This window comes from Rhamphochromis longiceps, linkage group LG6, assembly GCF_057381845.1.
Source record: "Rhamphochromis longiceps isolate RC_006_pf linkage group LG6, R_longiceps_female_GT1.1, whole genome shotgun sequence".
In the NCBI taxonomy this organism is placed as follows: Eukaryota; Metazoa; Chordata; class Actinopteri; order Cichliformes; family Cichlidae; genus Rhamphochromis; species Rhamphochromis longiceps.
Window position 1 is genome coordinate 44,825,344 of NC_140562.1, and position 20,895 is coordinate 44,846,238.

Below are 20,895 nucleotides of genomic sequence, written 5' to 3' on the forward strand. Positions count from 1 at the left end.
CCACCCATCCACCCATCCTTCCATCCATCCTCTACGACTAAAACATTTCCCTAAGCAGCCAGTGGAGACCAAAAATAGCCAAAAGAGCTGGATATCTCACGGGGCGACCGTGGCACAGGAGGTTGGGAAGCGCATCTGTAACCGGAAGGTCGCTGGTTTGATCCCCGGGCTCTCTGTCCTGGTCGTTGTGTCCTTGGGCAAGACGCTTTACCCTACCGCCTACTGGTGTTGGCGCGATATGGCAGCCTCGCTTCTGTCAGTCTGTCCCAGGGCAGCTGTGGCTACAACTGTAGCTGCCTCCACCAGTGTGTGAATGTGAGAGTGAATGAATAATGGAATTGTAAAGCGCTTTGGGTGCCTTGAAAAGCGCTATATAAATCCAATCCATTATTATTATATCATATCCATCCTATGGCAGTCGTGGTTGTGATTGTATCGTGTCTTGCACCTGGACTGTGTATTTCTCAGAAGGACACAAACAGGTCTCAGAGTACTGCTGCTGCATTTCTGCAGCAGTCACAGTGAATGCAAACATAACTCAGCAGCACACCTTTTATTGATTTCCAAGTCTCACTAATCAATACTTTCCTCCATAAACAATAAGATGATTATATGTCATGCGAGAGTTCTCTCACAGATCATGTTTATCTCAGCTTTTCATGCTCTTTCAGTTTTCTAAATCTTTTGAGGTCACTTGGACTAAAACATCTTGTTGACATTAAGAAGAGTTCATGGTTGACTCAATGACTGCAAGGTTCTCAAGTCCTGTAGCTGCAAAGCAAGCCCAAATCACCACCCGTCAGAAACGGTGCAGTCGCTGTGCTGCAACCATTTTCTCCAAATGCGTCGCTGTGTTTTACAGCCAGACGTCTCCTCTTTGGTTTCATCAAAGGACATTGTTCCAGGAGTCTCGCAACATTGCAAATTTAAGCCATGCTGTTATTTTTAGAGGCTTTCTCCATACTTGTTCAATCTTTTTCTAAGTTCACTGTTGTGAACATAACTTCACAGGCTGACTGAGGCCAGAGTCTGAGACAGAGCTCTTGTTTTTCTGTTGGGTTTTTTTTACAGTTTCTGAGCAGTGCACAGTGAGACCTTGAGGTGGATTTAGTGGGATGTCCACGCCTGTAAATACTGCCAACTGTCTTTAATGTTTTTCAATGTGATTATTGTGAATAATCTTTCTGACTGTAGAACGATGGACTATCTGGAGTCCTCCCCTCCGAGTTCCTCTCTGATTTCTTTCCTGCTCCATGCGCTCATGAATACTCCAGACCAGCAAACTAACCAAACTTCTGCTTTTGTAGAGGTGCTCACACTGGTGATCACTTAATCGAGTTGGTTAGCAGCACCTGCCTTTAACTCATTTAATTCCCATTAATTCCTAAGGTGCACTCAATGTTTCACACACAGAAAATAAGATGAACAAAGATGAAACCGTGTGATGTGTCATATCTTGCTCTGCATCTGATGTTGCACTTATAATTCTAAGACACATATTTGTGGTTGGGTAACTGATTTTTTTAAAAGCTCCGCAGACCTTTAAAATAGCAAGATGACACAAACATGTCCCTAATGGTCAACATTTCAGTCATGTTAACAAGCCTGGAGAATATATCGAAGAGAAGGCTCCCGCACAACAGCTACTGCTTTTTCACCGCTGCTCTCAGACCCTAATCAGGCAAATGGTTTTTACCCTTTTGATCTTGTATTTTACACTACTAAAAAACCATTGAGTGACCAGATGTATTGAAGCATTAAGTCAGCAGACAATATCTTGATGGAGCCAAATTTCATTACAGTTGTGCATTAAAGTGAAGCACTGCTGAGAACGGCCTAAGTGGCTTCATGGGAAGGTGTTCTGAGCAAAGACAGGCAAGTAAATGTGAAATCATTTAAGTGAGAATGAGAAATGGAGAGAAAAAAGCAGATATTAAAGTGAGCGTGTCAGTTTAAAGCCTGATTAGCTCGGCTTGTGTGTAAAAGGTTCAAGAAATACACATGAGACAAAACGCCAGGTTGATAATACCAAGAGAAGACAGCTGTAAGATGATGTGATGGGAATGTTTTTATTCTGAGTTTTCTGGACATTTGAAGGCTTTGATCTCTGATCATCCTCCTCTTCCTGGTGAATCAGCATTGGACCAACGTTCACACCGTCTGAACGGAGTCCCAGATCCACACGCACCCATTAGCAGGACCATAAATTACACGTAAATGTGCTGCGATCATCTCGTTGTGGTTTGAACTTTCTTTACGTTTGGTTTGGGCCAAACATATTTCGGTCTCTGTCAACATGGTAAACCAGCTCTGATTTTCCAGCTCTGATCTAGCAGTGCTACGTTCTCCCCACTCGTACACCACCCAAGAAAGAGCCAAAACTAAATGCTATGCAGCCATTTATTGACTTTGGCAGTGAGCAATGACACCATAACAAACAAACATCTAAAGGTCCCTAAGCTTCCCTATCAAAAACAATTTGCTTACCTAACGTTTAAAAAACAGAAGAAAAGCGAGTTCAACAGAAAAGGTTTCTCACAACTACAAGGCTGCAGTGGACAATGTATACAGTGAAAGGGTGACTACTTTACAAAGGTAATGTTTTAGGCTGTTTGATGGGTGGTGGAGGCCAGGAGGCTGTGGTGGTTAACTACCTGCTGTTTAACCAATGAGCCAATCCTGGAACAGGAATGAATTCAATCCAACCACTCAGAAGGCACTGTACTATATTAAGACACACCCATGTTCACACCCGAGAGAGAGAAACCCGCAACCATCCTCTGGTGAGGGGAGTGTCTCTCTCTCTCACACACACACACACACACACACACACACACACACACACACACACACACACACACACACACACACACACACATACTCTCGGGTCATAATTCAGTAAACCAGTTTAATGTTTATGAAAATAATTTCATAAAGTCTCGGACATGTTTTCCAGCTCTGATATTTGCATACAGCTTAATTAGGACCCCAGATGTGATTTGGTGTGATAGTTTGGTTCCAAATGAATCAGGAGTGGAAAAGCATTATATAATCTGAGACATGTAAATAAATACTATTGTGGGTGTGGTTTTTTTTTTCAATTCTACAATTTAACATCTAATACTGTGATATAAGTTTGTCACTGACTCCAAATGAACCCCTGCAGCTGCACTACTGTGTGCAAGACATACTTTCTGGCATGTCTTCCACCTCATTTCATCTCAGACTTTATCTTCTTTGATGTCTCACATCTCATTTGCATGAACTCAAACACATCATGTAAATCTTTGCGAGTGTGCTTAGATTGAAAAGGGGGAAAATCTGGATCTTGTAAGTTTTACAGTGACCATTGTTACCTTGTTAACTGCAAGTTGGATCAAATTTGACGTGGCTGAATATGAAAGAAATATTGGCAGCAGAAAGTGTTCAAGCACAATACTTATTAAAGATTCCAGATGTTTTGGCTCATGCAAACAAATATAAATAATGCTGAAGGCCAACAAAAGAAATACTGAAGGAGGCTGGAGCGATGTAAACCGCTTCAATATGATCAACTTTAGCTGCTGTTTTTAACTTGGACCAAACAAAATCCATCTGATGAGTCATCATAGAGCGTGTTCAACATTGATTTAGGTGGAACAGATGCACACATGTGCACATAGGGACAAAGATTCAAATAAAACACAGACTCACGTTTATTTTTTCTGCTGAAGTTATTGTCTAAATATAGAGCTTCGTTTATTTCTTGAAAACATGAAAGATTCTTGCGCATTTATTTATGATGGTTAGACTAAAATTACATTAAAATTGATTAAAATTGTAACAAGATGTTGTAAATGAGTTATCTAACAGGTGAAGCTCGGTTTAGATATAAGCAAGGAAATCTGTAACAGGATGATTGTCAAAGAAGACAATAATGACCTGAAGAGTGGCCGATCAGCACATCTGGGAAATACGATGAGCTGAAACGGCAAGAATCCCTCCTGATCTCAGTTACAGCAGCGGTCCCCAACCCCCGGGCCACGGACCCGTACCGGTCTGTGAGTCGTTTGGTATCAGGCCGCGACAGTCGAGGCTCGGGTGTGAAGTTTATGGTTTTCAGGGTTTTTATCGTTAACTGGGTCTTTTCCCATGTTGTAGTTGTGTTTCTTATTTTGGAAGAAATATTTACGTTACCATAGCGACCAGAGAGCATTAAGGGGCAGAGAGGAGGATGTTACTCTCAGTGTTGTTGGCGCATTTCAGGAGGACGCTGCTAATTACAATTACAATCACACAGTGAATTCACGTTTATTATTATATTTACAAAATACCACAGTCGTATAATTTTATTTTGTTGTGTTTATCCGCCACACCTTAAAGAAAATATTGTCTGGCATTAAACCGTCCGTGGAGCAACAAAGGCTGAGTACATAGAAACCCAACAGTGAGTTTGAAATATTGTGCTATTAAAAAAGTTTTATGAAGTAAAATTATTGTAATAAGAATTTTAATTATTGTACTTCAAAACCCGAGGGTGTATTTTGTTTATTATTTACATGATTTGGGCTCAATTTGTTTTTCTTTTTTGTAATGCTTTTGATTTTTTTATTGGATTATTCAATGATTATTGGATATATAAGCACTTATTCAGGGATTATTATACATGTAAGTGATTAATGAAGTTCCATTTCACAGGTTGTGCTGACCTTAAAACCAACTTTTCTGATTTGATGAATTTCTCTGTGTTTCATTTTTTATCCACTTTGCTGTAGCAGTCGCCTTATCCCAACTATCCCAACTATTGAAAGTGCTGCTACATACAGATCTGAGGTCACTGCTGCTAAAGGAGGTTAATTAATAAAACTTTGTCTATTAGTTCAGTGAGACTGTGTTTGTCCATAATTGTGACTTTGATTGAAGTCAAAGTAGAAGTGGAATGATAGATTTATTTTTCTTCATGTACATTTGCTGAACAAAAATCTATTTTAAATTTTTCTGCACGTCCCTGTAACTGATGATAAAAAATAACAGTGTGTTTGTTAACTGTTAGAACATTTCTGTGATAATCGTTTTTCAGCACATTGGACAAATACTGATCCTGTTCCTCAACACATAACACGTTTAGACAGAGCTATGCTAAGAACATAGAATCAAATCAAGCAACAGCACATCTAAAATATACACTTCATTCGCTAAAAATCTGAAATCATATCAAATCAATGACGCGCACCAACATGTTCAATTTAAATAATAGAAACAAGTTCAGTGTGTAACAGTATTTGAGCCAGGTGATCGCTTTAAACCAAACGATTCTCAGCTCTTGAAAAGACAAAATTAAATCGATTCTCCAAGGCTGAGCCTCGGGGACTTACCAAAAAGTGCATTGTAATAGATAATGCTGCTACTGAGAATTTCTCAATTATAAATACTTGGCAAAATACTTACGTAGCCTTGTCAAAAAAACTTGACAAGAAGCTTGTCTGCTTGTATAGAAGCAAGAAATCTTTTCTCATGAGGCGCTGATGGCTTCATTTCATTCAGGTGTGCTATTAAGGTGTGCAAAGAGCTCGTATTCACAGTGACATGCTGCTGGCATTAGAACACTAATTGTCATGCAGCCGTTATTAATGTCAAAATGTCTGCTCTGTCAAAGGTCTATTGTGTGAATATTACATCAGACTTTCTCTCGGTTCCTGATAATTGAGTTACATTTTATTTCTATCAGCCACATGACTAAAATATGCTGATTCTTATAATCCCCAAGGTACAAATTCTTTTGTTGTTGTTGTTGTTGTTGTTGTTTTAATTACCCCTAAAGTTAGTGCAGTAATAGTCCTACTCTGCTGATTGCACTGTTGTTTCTAAATAACGTCATTGTAAGAACACTCATAAAGGTTTCCTGTAATCTCTGTTGATGTAATCCTCTTTGACTCTGTCAGAAACACACTTAAGTGACTTGAATCACTGCCTGCTTGTCATGTTTAATGAACCTGACATCATTATTTAGGCTGTCGTGTAAATGTCTGCTTATGAATGGAATAATAAAACCCAATCTTCTACAGGACCACCAACCGGTCGTCACACATCGCGCTGCACACTTAAGTCAGAAAGCCCAGTGTGTGGTGGGTTTGATGGTGCTGGCTCTTCAGAGGCTGATGGTTAGTGAGTAAAATGCCTGAGGCGAGCCTAACTGAACACTTTATCCCTACTCTTCCTGAGAGGCAGGAGAGATAACAGTACAGCAGGAAGCTACCATGCTTATCAGTTCCTGAGGGCACAGTAGTCCATGGGGTTGAAGGCTAGCTGCTGACCTCCCGTGGTTCACGCTGCTGATGTGTGTGAGTAGGACTCTGCTCTAAAGCCTGCTGGGTTAACCCTGAAGGGTGGACATAAGTATGCCAGGGAAGTCAAAATCACAGAGAACATGTTGAAGAGGTCCTTGTGTGGTAGCTGAGAAGGTACCGGCAACTTCAGGACTTAGTGCATATTAGCAAGACTCAGTTGTCAGATGTTTAGATGTGTTCAGTGTCAGTGCTTTACATTATAGTAACGTGATCTGCTACAAGAACCTAAAGCCAAAAGATCCAAAACACAAACCACATCTTCATGTTTCAGACTTTAAGTAAACAACAGACTTGAACCCACATAAATGGCAACAGACAAATACAATTTGGCATCATAGCCCAACAGCAGAAGGCAACATCGTGGCTCAAGAGTTGGGAGTTCGCCTTGTAATCGGAAGGTTGCCGGTTCGAGCCCCGGCTTGGACAGTCTCTGTCATTGTGTCCTTGGGCAAGACGCTTCACCCGTTGCCTACTGGTGGTGGTCAGAGGGCCCGGTGGCGCCAGTGTCCGGCAGCCTCGCCTCTGTCCGTGCGCCCCAGGGCGGCTGTGGCTACAATGTAGCTGCCATCACCAGTGTGTGAATGTGTGGATGACTGGTTGTGTAAAGCGCTTTGGGGTCCTTAGGGACTAGAAAAGCGCTATAAAAATACAGGCCATTTACCATTCACTTTACTTGGTAATAAGCCACAGATTTGGTGGCTAAACACAAACAGTAGTCAGTCACCAGCATATAATAACCACCTGTCAGCCTCGTCAGTTAGCTTAGCAGCTTCACTTTTTCCATGATAAAAATCTGTCGTCCATTTGATACTCAGAAGATTAACTCGTCCACATATTGTTTGACGTCGCCTCATTTACATCTAATTAAATGACTGAAATCTCCGCCGTATCCACAATAGTGTTGCGTTACATGGGGAGATATTAAAAGTAACTGACTCCTGCCTGCCTGCTGGGTGTAAAGCTCTTATGTCCTGACAGTAAAGATCTACACGCTTATTTGATTGTTGCATTTAAAGCGTCTTTAAATCCAACTTTATATAAAACAACACTCAGACACATTAACCACTGCAAGAACACGCTAGGTTTGGGTTGTTTAGCAGAACTCAGGAGACTGTAGAATGTGAACATCGAGCCACAGTTAGTGTTCCTCACCACTGGGAAAACAAAGATAAAGAAAGTCTTCAAACTGATCTTGAGCGTTGACTTAGTACAAGCTGGATGAAATCATAGAGCTCAGTCAGTGCTCTCTGTACTTAGATGGTAGCACAGCAGGTTTGTTATTGATCACTTTATCTTTCAGCTCTGACTCTGAACGCAGACAGTTTGAAATCAAAGTTCTCCAAGTTTAGTAAGAAGTTCAGAAGGAGTCCCGAGAAACACTGCTGTGTTGCCGATTTCCAAAACCACAACCATGCTCTACCAGCACGCGTTGCATACTGTGAGTGGTCAGCCACCCGCAGCTCCAATGCTGCATGCAGGTCTTTAACAGATCTCTGTAGACATCTGCAGGAAACAGAAACACACATGCAGCCTATTCACTGGTCAGCACAGAGATTCAATCAGTCGCGCCAAAGGAAGCGCAAATTAGTGTTGAGCTGTAAACAAGCAAACCCAACAATGCAAAGCTTGTTTCTTGAAATCTGATAAACACAATATAAACTTAGGCTTCACACACAGAGCTGACCAAGGAGAGGCAGCTCAAATCAAATCAAATCAAATCAAATCACTTTTTTATTGTCACATCACATGTGCAGGCACACTGGCACAGCACATGCGAGTGAAATTCTTGTGTGCGAGCCCCACAAGCAACAGAGATGTGCAAACACAACAACACAAACGAGCAAAATACAAGAATGGCCAACCTGAAACTAATAAATATATGTACAATATATAATAGTGTATGCATTCCTGGATGTGTATACTAAATATTTTCCTACGTGTGTGTGTGTGTGTGTGTGTGTGTGTGTGTGTATACACATTTTTACAAATTAAATAGCTGAAGGAGAATTAAAGTTTTCTATGGTCAAATTGGAGGAAAAGTGTAATAAATACACCAGCGTATGTCAAAATTACAGTTTTCAAACCTCACGGAAAAAAAGAGAATCTGGTTTAGCATTGAGGAAAAAGGTACCACTGTAGCCAGGAAGTGATGAAGGAGGGGAAAAGAAGGCAGAATTTAAGGAGACGGGATGAAGAAAATGACCTTGACCCTGTTAGAAGTACAAAGACAAAGTCGCTCACATGAGAGTGACAGAGTCGGTTCATTGACACTCATGTTTCTGAGGAGGTAAATGATAAGGCCAGGTGAAGGGAATTGTAGCATGGATTAAAATGAATGGCAGCAATGCCCATAATAACCTAATTACACTTTACTGTTCCCCAGGTCTGGGATATACTTCCTAATCTAAGGAACTACCCCTCTGTGACATGGACTATCAATTACTTGCAGAACTGCATATGCAAACACTGCAGTAAAAGAAGCAGTGCACTCTCACTGCATATTTCAGCTCTTACCTTACATGCAGACTTTTATTTGATGCTCTAGGATAGTTTTTTTTATTTAAGCTAAATTTAGTACATTGCTTTAATTCCTTAAATGAAGTCACATTAGTAAACCTACTGCACACCATATCTGTCTAATCTGAACAGTCTGCACTCATTGCTGGTCAAATATCACTGCTAGTCTACTTTACATATTTTTTAATGAATATGTGGAATCTAGCACATAGTTACAGTCATGCATGTATTTCTGTTAAAAAACAAGATTTTTGGCTTAAATGTAAAGAAATGATTCCTTCTTTGTTATGGTCCTCAGTGCTGTGTGCCACAATGCAGAAAAGCTACCAAAGTTGATTAATAGTGTCACATTTCATGGTGTTACTGAGAGATACACCTGCACCGTCACTTGACCTATCGATCCATGTTCACCGAAGCTTCGTCAGAAATGGTCTTGGTGGAAGCGTGGCCGTCGACAAAACATTCTTAAGGAAAGGAAACGTCTATATTGCCCAGGCAACTTCTTGCAGCTGTGTGAAATAAAAACTCTGTTGTCAAACTGGTGTGTAAAACAGCCATCAGTCTACAAGGTTTCATGTCATTTGGTAGAGCTACTTCTGTCGCTACAGTTGTCCTCTGCTTGTCCACCACTACTATCTCCAGTTGGTTAGTCATCACCAGTTTGTCTCACTTTGTCTGTCCATATTTGGAAGTGCCACAGATCTTAGCTCGGTCATCCTCTACCACCTTAGGGACTGTGTCCCGCTTTGTCCCATTTAGCTATTCACTAAGCACACGTGTCCACACGGCTTGTCTCATCCTGGATAGTGGTTCTGACACTCACCAGTGCCCGGCTTTCTTCCTTCCATTTAGCACACAGTCTAGACTTGGGGTGAAACCCTCCAAGCGTGGTGAGGAGCTTCCTCATTTTGAGGTCGGTGACTTCTTTCTCCTCCTTTGGCCAGCTTATTATCCCAGCAGGGTTCCCGATTACTGGCATGGAATAGGTGCTGATTGCCCAGATCTTGTTCTTCCAATTCAGCTGACTCCTCAGGACTTACCTTACTTTGCAGGTATTTGCTGGTTGGGGCTTTCCTAGCAGCCTCTTGATGGTTCCCATTTGCTTTTGGGATTCCAGTGTACTTGTAGCTGTCTTCGTTATCTCCAGTGTTGAATTTTTGTGGGTTTGTTGTTTGTTTGTTTGTTTCAAAAAAGCCAACGTGAGATACATACCACCAGAGATGGGCAGTAACGTGTTACTTGTAACGCGTTACTGTAATCCGATTACTTTTTTCAAGTAACGAGTAAAGTAAAGGATTACTATTGCAAAAACAGTAATTAGATTACCGTTACTTTCCCGTAGGAACGCTGCGTTACTGCGTTACTAAAACCGTGATTTTTTTGCGAGAATGTCTCATGACAGTGACGTAAGCGAGTGCGACGTTCGTGACAACAGCTGTGTGCAGATCAACAGTGGATCACATATCGAGTGTGGGAGAGAGTATGAGCGTGCAGCGTTTAAAGCGTGGAAGTACTGACCTTACTTTGAGTTTGATTCCATAAAAAGTGACAAAAACATTAGTGTCCGCTGTGCGTGGGAAGAAAACTTCTTTTTACAGCGAAAAAAACCCCTAAACTTCCAACAAGCACCGAGTAGCTACGACGTAATGGGAAACTCACAGAGAAACTCACGGATCCTTCCACTGACCGTGGCACACCTGGACCAGGGTAACCCTCCGCCTACCCCACTCCTGCTTTACAGGTGGAAATAGAGCAACAGGACCGCTGAGTCTTTGACTTTATTTATTTTCTGCTGTGTTTTACTTGCATCTATTTGAAAGACTGAGTGTAAACACAAAAAATATTTTATTTTATGTGCTGGAATGTGCAGAAAATAGGTTTAAATGTTAAACTAATTTCTTCCAGTCAGAGAATGTTGCATATAATAAAATTTTTGCTTGATGCATAAAGTTAAAAGATTAAAACTAATAAAACAAGTTTTAAAAAGAGACTTTTCCATTTGATTACATTTTGTATGATGGATTATGCAGAAAAAGTAGAATTGGGCTGAGAGATCTATCGCTTTATCACCTATTCAGGTGTTTTTAAAAAGTAACTAAGTAATTAGTTACTTTTGAAAATAAGTAATCAGTAAAGTAACGGGATTACCTTTTTGGGGGAAGTAATCAGTAATTAGTTACTGATTACTTCCCCCAAGTAACTTGGCCAACACTGCATACCACAGTCTCCTGAGTCACCACCAAGGTGACTCATCCCACCACACCTCCATGTGAAGAATGCAAACATCTGTATTTCAGTAACCGCAGGATATAAGCCACCACTGCCATTTAATGAGGTGATAACAGCCTAGTGCTTCTACCAGACAGCTCGATGGGCTGATAACACCTCATAATCATCATTTAATGGGCTGATGGCATCCAAGCAGGTGGAAATTTTGCAACAATGTTTGCAGTAAAAAAAGAAAAAAATGGATGAAAGTTGATACAACAAGCTTGCAGCACAGTTTAACATTAACAGTTTTAACATTAACAGTTTTAACATTGTCTGTCGAGTTCCTCTAACACGTTTTTAAAAGTTTACCATCTATCGTGTGTTATACAAACTGAACACAAAAAAGTCTTTTCTTTGTTGCTAATTTTATTATGTTGTCAGTTTTAACTGCTTTTGAACTTTAGTCTGTTATTTTATCCTTGTTCTTCAATGATGCTTTAAAAAGTCTAAAATAATTACACACAAATAATTGTGGCTTTTATTCATCATGTTAGCAAGTACTTTCAATTAGGGCTCAATGAGCAATAAAGCTCTCCCATGCCCTTTGTTTCTCATGAATGTACAATTGCTTCTAGCAGAGAAAATCTTTTTTTTGCTCTGTTTTGTTTTTTTCACATAACAGCACCGAGTAACAATAAGTGATGAAGCTCCAAAAACATCCTTTCCTACACAGGAAGTGCGCTTCTAAGTGTCAGTTAATTTCTTAATGTGACTGGTGTTTTGAAGCTAATCCATCTGTAAATTATGGATGCACATGATTAAGCCTTAAGATGTGGTACTGCAAATTACTTGGCTCTCCTCTTTAAATTCTAATAATCTAAATTCTATTCTGCTGGTTGTTTAGATGCCTGTTTAGAGAGCGTCACAGCACAGCGTTGTGTATATGTAGGTTTGTGTCACGTTCGTGTCGTCCAACCCTTATGATTACTTTTGATGCCGAAACATTGGTTTATTGATACTGTAGCCTATATGTTGGATGTCTGTAAAAGAAAAGGCGTAATGGGCAGGAAGAGCTCAACAATTTAATCTGATTCAATTGAATGTTTTTATATAGCACCAAATCTAGGTGCTTTATATTTTAAGGCAAAGATACGGTGGCCCTGAGAGGCCAAACGGACTGCAACTTCAGAAAACACCTGCAAAAAGAAAAACGCTGCAAAAAGAAAAACGCTGCAAAAAGAAAAACGCTGCAAAAGCACACAAACACAATGGAAAACATTTCCATTGTGTTTTTTTCCTATTTCCGTTGTTTTTTGTGTACTTTTTCAGCGTTTTTTTTTTTTCTTTTTGCAGCGTTTTTCTTTTGGCAGCGTTTTTCTTTTTGCAGCGTTTTTCTTTTTGCAGGTGTTTTCTGAAGTTGCAGTCCGTTTGGCCTCCCAGGGCCACCGTACAAAGACCCTGCAGTAATGCTAAGAAAACAGAGAAGATATAAGCTGTCCTGTAACACAGTTCCTTGATCATAACCACTCTTCTTAACCTGTGGCACGGCTACTCAGCTTTATCACGGTAAATGTGGCAATCTGGCGATAAATATTCTGGAGATTTCCTGCAATGAGCCAACATTGGCAAACCTACCCTGACATTTTCAAGCGGCTTATTTCCCACAAATCTGCTGCAAACATTTTGCTTTAAATGTGTCCACACGGGATACTGTTTGGTTATGAATTGAGAGTATCAGTCTAATTAACTTCTCGGGCACTGTGCTGCTTATCAAAGAGGTTTTGATTAGAGTTTTAATGTGTTAAAACTGCAACTGTGACAACTGTGTGCTAATGAGTTTGACTGTACAGCACTGGGCCCGCTCTCCTCACAGGGAATACCGGGCTCGGACAGAGCACAAGCCCCAGCCAAGGAATGGCGTTACTAATTAATTTATACTGTAACTGCCTACGCTTCTGCGAGCCTTTTGATGGAGAGCATGGTTATTCCTTTTGCACTTTCTCTTTCAGTGGTCTCAGTTGCAGCACCCCTCTATCACTAAATGAATGACATTAAACACTGAATTCACAGAACACCTCTTGATACTGTGACTGGTGCTGTGTCACTTCTTCCATTTGGACGGGAACTCATTTTGTTGGTTGGAGACACTCAGTAATATGCTCAGTCAGACACATCATAATTGCATTTTTATGATCGTGGCCTGCTGTTTGACACCAAAACAGAGCAAACAAGAAACAAAATATAGCAGAAACAGACAAAGACAAACAAACGTGCACACAAACAAACACGCTTTTGTGATTTTGTTTTGTTTGTTTTTCATGTCTCATTCTGTCTCTCTGGTAAGCCTGAGAGAGGTGGAGTCAGCTAGCCATGAACATCAGGACTACACTCACCCCGAAAACCTTCCGGTGCACCCCACTACATCCATCTGTTCAGACCTCTGGTGCTGGCCAGGCCCACAAAGTCTCCCCTCATCCGTTGGAACAGTTGGAAACACACACCTTCCTGTCTGGCTGTGTGGTTGCTATGTCTCTCCTGTTCTCGCTCACGCACACACCCACACACACGCAAACATGCACCAACACACACACACTCATTTAGGGCCATACTATGAATATTTATGGTGCTGTGTTTTAGAAAAGAAGGCACTGGATTGACGCGTGTGAATGTGCACATATCATGATTAATATGAAGGATGAACACCATCCCAGACATTTTTGAAATTATGGAAAGCTGCTCCCATAGAGGCCAAGTGTTACAGTGTTATATGGTTCATCTGCAGCAAATGAGCACTGAACCATAATTATTTCGGAATCCATAATACACAACACACCCACACTGTAGCCCATTTATTCGTACATTATAATGGCCAGAGGGACTAGAATGACTGGTCTGCTTTTACAACCCCAAAAACCACTATTCATTCAAGCCAAGAGATAAGCCTGTAATGAGGTATTTTAAAGAAATAGCTCAATTGCAATATAAATACAGTTGTTAAATAAAGTAATAGTTTTAAAGTTCAATACCAAACTGTACGTGAACTGCATAATCATTGGCAACAGGTCTGGTATAGTGATGAATCCTAAGAGAGCTCAGGCTGTGTTGAAGCATAAAGGTGGTCATAACAAATATTGAATTTTAAGTTAATAAAAAATATATAAATTCTGTTTCTGCCTTTATTCTGTATTTCCATGTATGTTTGCTTGTTTCAATGCTGCACCTAGTTCCTATTTTCCTTAAAAAAATATAGATATATATAAAATGATGGAAGACTCAAGACTTTTGCACATTACTTGAATCTTTGAGTCCTTTTGACCAGATTTACTGGTCCAAATGATGTGTGAGGGTGCATGGGAGTTTGCTCAACCAGTCTACATGTGTTTTGTGGACTTGGAGAAGGTTTCCAACTGTGTCCATTGGAGTGTCCTGTCGGAGGTGCTTCGGGAGCATGGAGTGTCTGGCCTGTTGCCATAAGCCATTCGATCCTTTACAATACAACCATTGCAAGGAATTGGTCCACATAGTGGTGGAAGGCTTCCACTTGGGAGGTCTCAGAATCTCGTCTTTGCTTTTTGCAGGTGATGTGGTTCTGTTAGCTTCATCAGGTGGTGGCCTCCAGCTCGCACTGGAGCGGTTCGCAGCCGAGTGTGAAGCACCAGGAATGAGAATCAGCACCTCCACATCTGAGCCCATGGTCCTCAACAAGAAAAGATGGAGTGCCCACTCTGTGTCACAGTTACTGCCCTCACCTATGGTCAAGAGCTTTGCGTAATGACCAAAAGAACAGATAGCTGATACAAGCACCGGAAATGAGCTTTCTCTGAAGGATGGCTGGCCTCTCTCTTAGAAAGGGTGAGGCTTTTGCCCATCCAGGAGTGGCTCAGAGTAGAGCCGCTATTCTTCCACATCAGAACAGGACATGGTGGAGAGGTTATACCTCTCAGCTGGCCTTGGAACGTCTTGGGGTTCCCTCGGATAAGCTGAAGGACGTGGCTAGGGAGAGGGAGGTCTGGTCTTCTCTGCTTAGGCTGCTGCCCTTGTGATCCGGCTCCAGATAAGCAGAAGGAGATGGATGGATGGATGGATGGATGGATGGATGGATGGAATCTAGTCTGTCTTCTCCTTAAAGTGTAACACATTTAAGGTGAGCCAAAGTGATGCATCAGAGTTTAAAGTCCTGCCTCACTGTGGTTTTACAAAATAGCCCCCCCCCCCCCTCCCCCAAAAGAGAATCTTACATAGGCCTCAAAAAAGGCAGAAACGGCCCTGTGGACTTCAGAATCAGAATCAGAAACTTTATTGTCATTGTCATGAGAACAACGAAATTAAGAATGGTCCCCGATCATTGCATCATCCCTAGCAATATCAAAATCACTTTTGTATTATACACTGAACTCTCGGATGTTGCTGCTCGTATTGCTCGCATTGACTGTTCACAAACTCAAACAACAACAAGTGCAGTTCATTTATCAGCAGCAGGTGTCATTAACAACATGGGTTTCGTATTTTTCATAAACCTTACCAAAAAACAACACAGAGAACTTTTTATATGAGAAACACAAGCTTACACCAACAAGGCAGTGCCGTCTGAGAAGGCTGATCCAATATAAAGCCCAGAAACAGCTGGGTGCTGAAGTTGTCTTTGTATGGAAAACGGGATTGACGAGGCAAGAACAAGTGAACTGACCTGAAAGGTTAAAGTGATTCTTCTCTGCAAACGCACTGATTCATATAGATGGTTTTAAACTCCTCAACTTCTCCTAATTACTTTCCTCCCCACTAGGCACACATAAATTTTGCAGCATTTTAAGAAAACAAAACAGCCTCCAGCCCTGTTCGCAATTCTCAGAGGCTGTTTGCTCCTCAACACGACTGTCTTTTGAGCTACTCTCAGGGCAATCAAGTTTACCGTGTTCACTTCATTTTGGAGGATTTGCATCGTAGCGTCTTTCAATTAGCACTTAAACAATAGTTAAGCATATGCTAAAGTAAATGTACTATGGTATTTAGTTATAAATTGAAAGACCAGATGAATTACATTTTTGTGTAATGATGGCACAAATCAAAGTCAGTGATCAAACAGAAGTTTAAATTCCTGCAGACACTGACTGTGATTCCTGCAGTCTTCATCATTCATCAGTTCCACCTGCTCTTGTGTCTACCGTGATAATATTTCACATGTGAAAATCTTTAGTTTCTTGCAGCACTGACAGAAAATACAAGGGATTGCTCAAATGCTTCTTCCAGACACTAAACCAAGGCACAATGTACATTTCAAATTCCTTTAATTTTAAATATGTTTATATTGTCTATCCTGTAAAATAGTCAGATGTCTATTCATATTAATGTACAGACTTCACCTGCTTGCTGCTACTGCTGCACATTCACCCAATGTATACACTATATATATATATATATATATATATATATATATATATATATATATATTAGTGCTGTCAGGAGATTAAAAAAAATAGAGATTAATTAATTATGATTTTTAATTAATTGATCTAATTAATCTCTTTTTTAATCTCACCTAAAAATAGCTGAGGAAAGCCCTCAACTTATTGTGGCAGACCAAAAGACTGATATAACAAAGAAAGTGACTTTATAAAGTCATTTATTGTTTAACAAACGTTAAACAGATGCAACCATTTACATACTGTTGTATTCTTTTGTAAAATAAGTGGAAAAATAAATACAAATAAAATCAAATAAATTAAGTGCTGCAAGTTAGCACATCAGAGTTGCTCTTTTCTGAGCAATACAGCACTGAAATTCCTCTGCTTCAGATAATGAAAAATAAAACTGACATTGCAGTGCTGCAAGTTAGCACATCAAAGTATTCTTCCATCACAAAAAAAAGTGCTGAACATCAAGCAATCTATTCTAGTAGGCTACAAATGACACAGCAGCTATGCTGACCACATGTGTCTCATTTCTTCTTCCTCAGCCAGTCGCTAAGACACACCAGCCTGGTAACATTTTCTGGAAGCAAGGCTGCCCTTTTCTTTTGCACTATGTGGCCTGCAAGGCTAAAGAGTCTCTCACAGGGTACAGAGGTAGCTGGGGAGGCCAGGTACTTTTGTGCTAGGACTGACAGCTTTTCATAGACTCCTGAGTGAGCATACCACCACTGCAGGGGACAGTCATCAATACTGATGCTGGGTTCTGCTCTGTAGCGCTGCAGCTCTCCAGACTCAATTCCATCTTCTGAGTCAGAGTCAGACCCCAGAAGGAGTTCGCTCCTCCTCTTCTTCTGAGCTGGTCCATCATCCTCTGTGGAGGGCTGGAGACTATCTGCTCTTCTGGGCTCTGCTGCCTGGAGCATATTCTCCAGAATGGTCCACACCTGAATGAATGAATGAATGAATGAATGAATGAATGAATGAATGAATGAATGAATGAATGAATGATTGCCATTAGCTCGTCGTGCTGCCAGATCCTTCTGGAAGGCATTCTTGAACTTCACCACGTAGGCAGGATCATCATCAGTAATGTCCATGACACGGTACAGATGGCGAAAAGCAGGCAGCACTACAGAGCAAGAGACGTAGGCCTCACCACCCAGCAGCTCTGTCACATACCTGCAGAGGTGGAGAGGTTTGCTAAATAAACCTAGCTGGATTCATTTAAATCAAAGTGTAACTGATTTCCAATTTAATTGTCCTTAAAAGTTCCTTGTTATGTTCATTAATTTTGATTTTACACATGTAACAGTAGTTTATATAATTAAAATGGGAAGGTGTTTATTTGAACTTACTTGCATGGTTCAAGCAGGAGCTCCAGCCTCTGCAGTTTCGCCCACTCAGCTTCGGTTGGCAAGACCAACCTGTGGTTCTGTTGGTCCAACGTAGCCTGGACAGCCTCTCGGTTACATAGGAGGCGTGAGACCATTGCGAGAGTCGAGTTCCACCTGGTGGGTACATCCTGTATAAGTTGATCGCTCTTCTTTCCGAGTGCTACTTGTTGTTGGTTAAGTTCTGTGGTACTCGCAGGGCTTTGTTTAAAATGACCAACAATCTTGCGGCACTTTGCCAGTACACCGACAAAACCACTGCTATCGAGACATACCGTGATGGTCCTCTGGAGAATGTGAGCATTGCAGGCGATGTGCTCATATGGAAGTGCTCTCATAGCAGCCAGCATGTTTGCTGCGCTGTCTGTGCCAATGGTGGATATCTTGTTTTCAATACCCCAGTCATTTGCTACCTTGAGGAACTGTTCGGCGCATTTATCAGCAAAGTGCCTGGTTTCTGTTCTCATGACGGTCAGTGCAAATGAGTTGAGGTTCCACTCACTATCAATAAAGTGTCCAGTCACCCCAAAATAGCTGTGGTTGCCAGCTGAGGTCCAGTGATCTCCGGTTATAGCAACACAGTTGGGAGAATCCTCCGCCAAAATCTCAAGTTTGTTTTTCTTTTCGCCGTCGTACATTTTGCTGATTTTGGTCGTTACTGTAGTCCTGCACGGCGGCTTGTATGACGGGTCATTGGACGCAATTTGTAACACCTCTGTCAATCCTTCGTCCTCTACTATATTTATCGGCCTACAGTTCATCGCTATCCACTTGGCAATAACATTAGTCAGCCTGTCAGTCGCAGACTTGCTCATACGAGGGGTATTCTCTAGTTTTGTTTGGCGAAAAGCTTTGCTCTGGCTTGCTATATTGCTAACGTCTTCACTGCTAGCTGTTGCTGCACTCGCGGCTGGGTGCTTTGCGTTGAGGTGATAGGCCAAACTTGAGCTGCTTCGGTGGTAAGCAAACTCCTTCTTACACTCTAGGCAGACCACTTTACCTTTGTCAATGGTGCCGTCGGGGCGTTTATGAAATACAAATTTCCCGTTCATTGGGCCAACAACTCTCAGATGCGCCTCCATATCCACACTGTAAGCTAATCACCACTTCTCACCTTGACCTCACGACGTGACTCCACCCCCAACAAGTCAAGCACAAGGAGCCCAGCACATAAAAACGGATTTTATAACATAGCAACTCTCATACAAAATCAATGACGTCAAGAGATTAAAAATTAGATTAACGAGATTAAAAAACATAACGCGCTAAATAGCATTGTAATTAATTAATCGCAATTAACGCGATAATTTGACACCCCTAATATATATATATATATATATATATATATATATATATATATATATATATATATATATATATATATATATATATAATGTTCTTCCTCTACCCCCCCCTCCCAATTTTTGCACATGTCGAGGAGCGTGTCAGGCTACATTTCACTGTGTGTTATACTTGTATAACTATGCATGTGACAAATAAAGAACCTTGAACCTTGAAATGCGGTGGCTAGGCTCAGGTGTTAGAGCAGGTTGTCGGTGGACTGATCCCCTGCTCCTCCAGTCTGTATGTCAAAGTATCATTGTGCAAGGTGCTGTGTGTGTGTGTGTGTGTGTGTGTGTGTGTGTGTGTGTGTGTGTGTGTGTGTGTGTGTGTGTGTGTGTGTGTGTGTGTGTGTGTGTGTGTGTGTGTGACTGGCTGAATGGGACTTATAGCAGAAAGTGCTCAACTTAAGTACAAAGGCGCTATATAATTACCAACCCATTTAGCATAAAGTCCAGATCCATCCTCTGAAACATGAATCTCAGACAGTGGAAATCCAGCTCGTTCTTCAGACATTGCTCTCCGTCTCATTTGCTGCTTCAGACTGTGAAGAGTACATATATTATCAACCAGGAGCTGTAACTATCACCTACTCAGATTATACACAGAACAGGTCCTTGGTACTATTTGTTCTTACTTGATGCCTGTCTTCAGACTTCAAATTAAAAAAAACAGCATCTCAAATATCATCTGAAATTCCTGACGTGTTCTGTAAACAGGGATCAAACTTGATCTTAGATCTGGATCACTTCCAGAATCCTAATATTTTTCCAATGATCGAATCGAAGACTGAGTTTAAACTCAGATCCAATGAATAGACATCCTGTTAGCATTGAGACTGAGTCAGGCAGGTGCTCAGACGGTGTTGTGTCTGCAGATGCATCATCATCATCATCACTCTCCAATATAATGTTTGGCCCTTGATGACAGATGCACTTTTTATTTAAAGGTTATTTATGAACAGTGTTGGTCAAGTTACTTGAAAAAAGTAATCAGTAACTAATTACTGATTACTTCCCCAAAACACTAATCCCATTACTTTACTGATTACATATTTTCAAAAGTAATTAATTACTTAGTTACTTAGTTACTTTTTAAAAACACGATTTACACCCTGAAGAGGTGATAAAGCGATAGATCTTTCAGCCCAATTCTACTTTTTCTACATAATCCATCATACAAAATGTAATCAAATGGAAAAGTCTCTTTTTAAAACTTGTTTTATTAGTTTTAATCTTTTAACTTTATGCATCAAGCAAATATTTAATTATATGCAACATTCTCTGACTGGAAGAAATTAGTTTAACATTTAAACCTATTTTCTGCACATTCCAGCTCATAAAATAAAATATTTTTTGTGTTTACGCTCAGTCTTTCAAATAGATGCAAGTAAAACACAGCAGAAAATAAATAAAGTCAAAGACTCAGCGGTCCTGTTGCTCTATTTTCACCTGTAAAGCAGGAGTGGGGTAGGCGGAGGTTTACCCTGGTGCAGGTGTGCCACGGTCAGTGGAAGGATCCGTAAGTTTCTCTGTGAGTTTCCCATTACGTCGTAGCTACTCGGTGCTTGTTCGGAAGTTTAGGGTTTTTTCGCTGTAAAAAGAAGTTTTCTTCCCACGCACAGCGGACACTAATGTTTTTGTCACTTTTTATGGAATCAAACTCAAAGTAAGGTCAGTACTTCCACGCTTTAAACGCTGC

General features: G+C 40.8%; 1 protein-coding gene across 1 annotated transcript; it reads right to left on the reverse strand.

The window, feature by feature from the left end:
• Window positions 1-16,989: 16,989 nt before the first annotated feature.
• On the reverse strand, window positions 16,990-18,951 carry LOC146668867 (E3 SUMO-protein ligase ZBED1-like). The gene is made up of 2 exons (XM_085408860.1): window positions 17,818-18,951; window positions 16,990-17,641 (listed from the first exon to the last, which is right to left on the reverse strand). The coding sequence occupies exons 1-2, from the start codon at window positions 18,933-18,935 to the stop codon at window positions 16,990-16,992; spliced, it is 1,770 nt and encodes a 589-aa protein (XP_085264986.1). The 5' UTR covers window positions 18,936-18,951.
• Window positions 18,952-20,895: the final 1,944 nt, after the last annotated feature.

What these genes read in the sequence shown, in the direction of transcription:
- LOC146668867 (XM_085408860.1), bottom strand. Translation starts at nt 18,935, where the DNA reads ATGGAGGCGCATCTGAGAGTTGTTGGCCCAATGAACGGGAAATTTGTA. An exon ending in CTCCTGCTTGAACCATGCAA is followed by an intron (nt 17,642 to 17,817) that starts GTAAGTTCAAAT and finishes CCACCTCTGCAG; the next exon opens with GTATGTGACAGAGCTGCTGG.